Here is a 7,940-nt window from a genome sequence, read left to right on the forward strand (position 1 = left end):
TGATATCTTTTAATAGGTTCTTATGAATCAAACACTGATATTCTGCCTGTAGTTGTATTTTAGTCCACTTTTAAGATTACAAGTGTGTGATTAATACCAGTTGAGCGATGCAGGCCCATTGGGCCTCTTGTTAATATCGGTTGCTAATCAGGGTGCAGGGTGCATTGAGTCACCAGTCGGTCAGTTGTAGAATGATAACCGGTTTGACAGGTAATGCGCTTTTTATACCCAGCGAGACCTATACTCATAACCAAGCAAGAACAAACTGAAATGTCAGCACTTCCATGGAAATGAAAGTCAGAAGAGATGGGGAAGATATCCAAACCAGAAAACAATATTTTGAAAATAAAAAAAATTAGAAAAATCTTAATTGAAAGCTTTTTAACTTGCACTGTCAGCTTTTAGTGACTTCTTCTCTGGAATTAAGAGATATATATATCAACCATATTTGACTGGAAGCATTCCTAGGTAGTGGGGATTCAAAATCGACAAATGGTGATGCTGACCCTCCAGGGGACGGAGGAGGGGGCCAAAAAGGGTTATTTGGCTACATTACTTTAAGCGACTTCTCCTCTGGAACTAAGTTATGGATATCAACCATATTTGACTGGAAGCATCCCTAGGTAGTGGGGATTTAAAATTGTACAAATGGTAGGGCTAACCCCCCAGGGGGCTGAAGGGTGGGGCCAAAAGGGATCAATTTGGCTATATTGCTAAAAATATGTTAAGAATTTATTTTTTTGCATTTAATTTTAGATTCTTTTTTTCACCTGTGTTTAACAAATGCTAAAACATTTCAGCCTAAATCATTTTAGCTCACCTGGCCCGAAGGTGTCTGTCTGGCGTCCGTTCGACGTCAACTTTTTAGGTCATCTGAGACAAAGTCGCCTTTTGTCCGTCGTCGTCCGTCGTCCGTCGTCCATCTTACGTCGTGCGTCCGTAAACGATTTATATTTTCGACTTCTTCTCCAAAACCCCTGAACCAATTTCAATGAAATTTTGCAGAAACCTTCCATGGCCAAAGGTCAACAAAAATACCGGTTTGGTCCCCGGCCCCCAGGGGCCTGAGGGGCGTGTCCAAAAAGGGTCGAATTGAAAGAAATTTCAAAAATCTTCCTCTCAAGACCTAGATATAGTAGAATCAAACACTCTTCATAGATGGAAGGGTCTTAGGTGCTCTACCAAAATTGTGAATTTTATGACCCTTGGGTCTCACGTTTCCCCCTGGGGAGGGGGTAAACTTTACTATAGTTTATATAGGGAAATCACATTTTGGACAAACAATTGTTTAATTTTTAGCTCACCTGCCCGAAGGGCAAGTGAGCTTATGTCGTGGTGCGGCGTCTGTCGTCCGTCCGTCTGTCCTCGTCCGTCAACGTTTCCTTTAAACAACTTCTTCTGAAGAACGGACAGGCCTAGAGTCATGATATTTGGCTGAAAGCTTTGTTGGTTGGACCCCTACAAAGTTTGAGAACGAAAATGACCTTGACCTACTTTCAAGGTCACAGGGGTCAAATGTGTCAAAAGCTTCAAATGACTTCTGAAGAAGAACTGAAAGGTATAGAATCTTTATATTTGATTGATGGCTTCCTGGGATAGAGACCCCGACAAAGTTTGAGGAAGAAAATGACCTTGACCTTCTTTCAAGGTCACAGGGGTCAAATGTGTCAGACACTTCAAATGACTTCTTCTGAACAACTGAAAGGTATAGAATCTTTATATTTGGCTTGTAGCTTCCTAGGAAAGAGCCCAACAAACTTTTAGAATGAAAATGACCTTGACCTACTTTTAAGGTCACCTGAGGCAGATATGTCAAACACTTCAAATTACTTCTTCTGAAGAACTGGAAGTTATAGAACCTTATTATTCGGCTGGTTATTTCCTGGGAAAGAGCCCAACAAAGTTTGCGAATGAAAGTGACCTTGACCTACTTTCAAGGTCACAGAGGTCAACAACATTTTAATGGATTTGTTCTTAAGAATTTAAAGGAATGGATTCATAAGATTTGGCTGGTAGCTTTTGGAATAGAGCTTACCAATTTGAGAAGGAAAATGACATTGACCTACTTACAATGTCAAAGGGAAAAATATGTCAAGCAACTTCTGAAGAATCAAAAAGCATAGAATCTTGTAATAATATTTTGCTGGTAGTTTCAACAGATGGAGCCAACAAAGTTTGCGAGGGAAATATTTTTAGTGCAATATGATATTTAATGAGAATTCAGGTGAGCGATACAGGTCCTCTTGGGCCTCTTGTCATTGGAAGTAATTCAATTTGGGTTAACATTATCAGTATTGGATAGCAGTTTGATGGTATGCACATATCAGCCCTGACTGACCCCCCGGGGCTGATGGGTGGGGCGAAAAAGTGTTGAATTGACTGAAATTTCAAAAATCTTCTTCTCAAGACCCAGATATGGTAGAATCAAACACTCTTCATAGATGGAAGGGTCCTCAGGTGCTCTACCAAAATTGTGAATTTTATGACCCTGGGGTGTCACGTTTACCCCTGGGTAACAACTTCTTCTGAAGAACTGGAAGGTATAGAACCTTAATATTTGGCTGGTTATTTCCTGGGGAAAAAGCCAAACAAAGTTTGCGAATGAAAATAACCTTGACTCGCTTTCAAGGTCACAGCGTTCAAATATGTCAAATGGTTCAAACTACTTCTTCTGAAGAATTAAAATTCATAAAATTATAATATTTGGCTGGTGACTTCCTTGGATAGAGCTCACCAAAGTTTGCGAATGAAAATGACCTCAACCTACTTTAGAGGTCACAGAGGTCAACAACATTTTAAAGGATTTTTGTTCTCAAGGACTAAAAGGAATGGATTCATAAGATTTGGCTGGTAGCATTTTGGAATAGAGCTAACCAATTTGAGAAGGAAAATGACATTAACTTACCGCTTTTACAAGGTCACAGGTAAAAATATGTCAAGCAACTTCTGAAGAAAAATAAAAAAGCATAGAATCTTATAATAATATTTTGCTGGTAGTTTCAACAGATGGAGCCAACACTGTTTGCGAGGGAAATTTTTTAAGTGCAATATAATATTTAATGAGAATATTTTGCTATGACTGCTTAAATATTCAGGTGAGTGATACAGGCCCTCTTGGGCCTCTTGTTACAATTTATCACAGCCTTCTCCCTTCATAAATTTACAATTAAATGTCAGCAATGATAATAGGCATAAATATAAAGTATATATAACTAAATATATATTGAATTTAGTACCGGAATGTGACATCTGTACGGGGCTAACACCTTTCTTCAACCATAGGACAAACCTTTGTGTAAAAAAGAGTATTCACGAGACGAATATCCCTTTTCAAATGTTTTCATAAAGTGCATATATGCAATGACAAACTACACGCGTATAAAAATGAGAAACGTTTGTGATTTTTTTATTGCATTGTACAACTCAATATCTTTGGCCATTTTTTTTTCCATACCATGCTTGATATTTGGCCAGAAGCAAACTGGGATGAAGGGCTACAAAGTTTGTTAAAATTAATGACCTAAACCTATTTTCAAGGTCACAGGGGTCAAATATGTTAAAAACTTTAAACATCTTCATCTCAATGACCAAACTGCCTAAGGAGATGATATTTAGCCAGTAGCATGCTTGGGTGAAGGGCTACAAAATTTATTCAAATGAATGACCTTCACCCATATTCAAGGTCACAGGGGTCAAATATGTTAAAATCTTTAAACAATTTCTTCTGAATACCCAAAATGTCCAGGGTGATGATATTTGGACTAGCATGCTGAGATGAAGGGCTACAAAGTTTGTTGAAATGAATGACCTTCACCTATATTCAAGGTCACAGGGGGCAAATTTTTTAAAAACTTTAAACAACTTCTTCTGAATAACCAAAATGCCCAGGGTGATGATATTTGGCCAATAGCATGCTGAGATGAAGGGCTACAAAGTTTGTTCAAATGAATGACCTTCACCTATATTCAAGGTCACAGGGGTCAAATTTTTTAAAAACTTTAAACAACTTCTTCTAAATAACCAAACTGCCCAAGGTGAATATATTTGACAAGTAGCATGCTTGGGTGAAGGGCTACCAAGTTTGTTCAAATGAATGACATTCAATTAAATTCAAGGTCACAGGGGTCAATTGTTTAAAAAAAACCTTAAAACAATTTCTTCTGAATAACCAAAATGCACAGGGTGATGATATTTGGCCAGTAGCATGCTGAGATGAGGGGCTACAAAATTTACTCAAATGAATGACCTTCACCCATATTCAAGGTCACAGGGGTCAAATATGTTAAAATCTTTAAACAATTTCTTCTCAATAACCAAAATGTCCAGGGTGATGATATTTGGACTAGCATGCTGAGATGAAGGGCTACAAAGTTTGTTAAAATGAATGACCTAAACCCATTTTCAAGGTCACAGGGGTCAAATATGTTAAAAACTTTAAACAACTTCTTCTGAATAACCAAAATGCCCAGGGTGATGATATTTGGCCAATAGCATGCTGAGATGAAGGGCTACAAAGTTTGTTCAAATGAATGACCTTCACCTATATTCAAGGTCACAGGGGTCAAATTTGTTAAAAACTTTAAACAACTTCTTCTCAATAACCAAACTGCCCAAGGTGATGATATTTGACAAGTAGCATGCTTGGGTGAAGGGCTACCAAGTTTGTTCAAATGAATGACATTCAATTAAATTCAAGGTCACAGGGGTCAATTGTTTAAAAAAAACCTTTAAACAATTTCTTCTGAATAACCAAAATGCACAGGGTGATGATATTTGGCCAGTAGCATGCTGAGATGAAGGGCTACAAAGTTTGTTCAAATAAATGACCTTCACCCATATTCAAGGTGACAGGGGTCAAATTTGTTAAAATCATTAAACAATTTCTTCTCAATAACCAAAATGTCCAGGGTGATGATATTTGGACAATAGCATGCTGAGATGAAGGGCTACAAATATGGTTCAAATGAATTACTTTCACCCATATTCAAGGTCACAGGGGTCAAATATGTTAAAAACTTTAAACAACTTCTTCTCAATAACCAAAATGTCCTGGGTGATGATATTTGGCCAATAGCATGTTGAGATGAAGGGCTACCAAGTTGTTTAAATATATGACCTTGAATCATATTCAAGGTCACAAGGAGCAAATTTGTTCAAAATATTTTAACAATTTGTATTGAATAACCAAAAGGCTCAGGATGTTGATATTTATAGTCAGTAGCATGCTGGAATCAAGGACTACTATGTTTGTTAAAGTGACTGACTTTGACTTATATTCAAGTTCACAGGGGTCTTCTGAATAACCATGGGTCCCAGGATGTTGATACTTTGCAAGTTGCATCCTGAGATGAAAGGCTATGAAATTTGTTCGACTTTCAATCACAGGGGTGAAATGTTTTAAAAAAAATTAACAGGGTCTTTTGAATGAATTTTAATCATAAATACTGATATTTTGCCTGTATAGCTTCACTTTTAAGGTTACAAGTGTGATATTTATACCAGGTGAGCGATGCAGGCCCATTGGGCCTCTTGTTTTTACATATGACAATGAAAATCGTGATGTTTCTATATATAGTAACCAAATATAAAATATAGGATATCATTAACAATTGAAAACAGGTCGTTGAATCGACGTTGATTCAACGTTGAGATTCAGTTATGTCAATAAGTTTGATAAAAATCAAATTAATCAACGTTGTTTAGTCGTCATATTACAACAACGTTTCAATGTTGGAAAAATAACGTTGAATCAACGTTGAATCAACGTTGATTCAACGTTTATCAACGTCACGACCAAATTACAACTTCATTTCAACGTTGAATAAACGTTGTGTGCTTGCTGGGATAATTCCAGGGTAACGAGGTTTGGCAAGAAGCATGCTTGAATGAAGGGCTTTAAAGTGTGTGCAAATGAATGACCTTGACCTACTCTAAATATGATTTCAAAAGTGAAAGTCATAAACCGTTTTCATTTTTGTGCGATTTTGAAGTGTTCTCAGACTCTCAGTACTTTGATTTATATTAAGACATCTAATACACACTGGTAATACTACATCAATTACTACGCACGCTCTTAAAAGTATGGATAGTTTACATCTCTACTGCGGTGGGTAAACATTAGCCTTTCTTTGGCATGGCAAACCCAACCAATATAGACAAAGTGATCATCCTCATGTACATAATTGACGGACTATATGACTTTTACGGACTACCTACGTATACAACTAAGCCCATTGGCTGCCTATATTTATCCATTCTTTCTCAGCTGATGTCTTTGCGCACTCTGGGAATCCCCCACTACTCAGTCAGCTACTGTAGACTTGCACAAGTTATTATTAGAAGGCCAAATCAGTCCTTACAGTGAAAAGCCTGTCAAATTGTTAGCCAACAATTTTAGTTATTATTATTATTATAAGGACAAAAAGTCAAGTTTAGTTTTTGCAAAAAGTACAGTTTCTTAGTATTTCACTTTAATATTATTTCAGAAAGATGCTGAAGAAAATGAGCCGAAGACCTTTTTCTTTATGTCCGATGATGTGATGACTGCCAAACGACTGATGATTCTGATCCATGGGTCTGGGGCTGTGAGGGCAGGGCAGTGGGCCAGAAAGTAAGATCTTATATACATCATTGGAAGATGAAGGTCAAAGGTTTAAGAGAAAGGCAACTGTTCTCCTTCATCATGAACAGTTTTAGATATTTTATTTCTTTTCATCTGGAGCAGGTTCAGATAGCCAAAGAAATTAAATATGATCAGTTAATAGTTGGGTAAAACAGGATTATTGTAACAAGATTTGTGTAATAGGGTTAGTGTTATATGTGAATACTGCTGATCATTAGCCTGTGTATATATGATTGTACATTGGTGATTTTAAACTGGCAAAGTGTCCTGGGCTGGTCAAAATTTTAATTTCTCATAAATATTCTCTCTGATAAAAAATTGTAATCAATCATGTAAACATCATATACATCAGACATTTGGATGGAACTTTGTATATAAAAGATGTTTTTAAATGCATTAAAAATTTAGCTGAGTTCTTTGATATTATGTAAACTTGTCCAGATTCAAACTTTGCAAGTTCCAAAGTTAAAAACTGGAAAGTAATAAGAGTAAAGATTGCAAAAGTCCATAGTAAATGTCCTCTATATCTGTAAATGTCCTCTATATCTGTAAATATCCTCTATATCTGTGAATATCCTCTATATCTGTAAATGTCCTCTATCTCTGTAAATGTCCTCTATATCTGTAAATGTCCTCTATCTCTGTAAATGTCCTCTATCTCTATAGATGTCCTCTATTTCTGTAAATGTTTTCTATATCTGTAAATGTCCTCTATCTCTGTAAATGTCCTTTATCACTGTAAATGTTCTCTATATCTTTAAATCTTCTCTATATCTGTAAATGTTCTCTATCTCTGTAAATGTCCTCTGTCTCTGTAAATGTCCTCTTTCTCTGTAAATGTTCTCTATATCTGTAAATGCCCTCTATCTCTGTAAATGCCCTCTATATCTGTAAATGTCCTCTATATCTGTAAATGTCCTTATATCTGTAAATGTCCTCTATCTCTGTCTCTGTAAATGTTCTCTATCTCTGTAAATGTCCACGATCGCTGCAAATGTTCTCTATATCTGTAAATGCCCTCTACCTCTGTAAATGCCCTATATATCTGTAAATGTCCTCTATATCTGTTAATGTCCTTATATCTGTAAATGTCCTCTATCTCTGTCTCTGTAAATGTTCTCTATCTCTGTAAATGTCCACCATCGCTGCAAATGTCCTCTATCTCTGTAAATGTCCTCTGTCTCTGTAAATGACCTCTATATCAGTAAATGTTCTCTATCTCTGTAAATGTCCACCATCTCTGCAAATGTCCTTTATATCTGTAAATGTCCTTTATCTCTGTAAATGTCCACCAACTCTGTAAATGCCCTCTATCTCT

General features: G+C 36.5%; 1 protein-coding gene across 1 annotated transcript in view; it reads left to right on the forward strand.

Annotated features, from left to right (window-relative positions):
• LOC110452729 (protein FAM172A-like) overlaps positions 1–6,629 on the forward strand; it is a 67,391-nt gene extending 60,762 nt beyond the window's left edge. Inside the window, exon 6 of the mRNA XM_021501377.1 lies at positions 6,486–6,629. Within this exon, the coding sequence (XP_021357052.1) occupies positions 6,486–6,614 (129 nt within the window). The 3' untranslated portion in view covers positions 6,615–6,629. The remainder of the gene's footprint in view (positions 1–6,485) is intronic.
• The last annotated feature ends 1,311 nt before the right edge of the window (positions 6,630–7,940 follow it).

The sequence above is a fragment of the Mizuhopecten yessoensis genome, unplaced genomic scaffold (genome assembly GCF_002113885.1).
Source record: "Mizuhopecten yessoensis strain PY_sf001 unplaced genomic scaffold, ASM211388v2 scaffold6859, whole genome shotgun sequence".
NCBI classification, from domain to species: domain Eukaryota; kingdom Metazoa; phylum Mollusca; class Bivalvia; order Pectinida; family Pectinidae; genus Mizuhopecten; species Mizuhopecten yessoensis.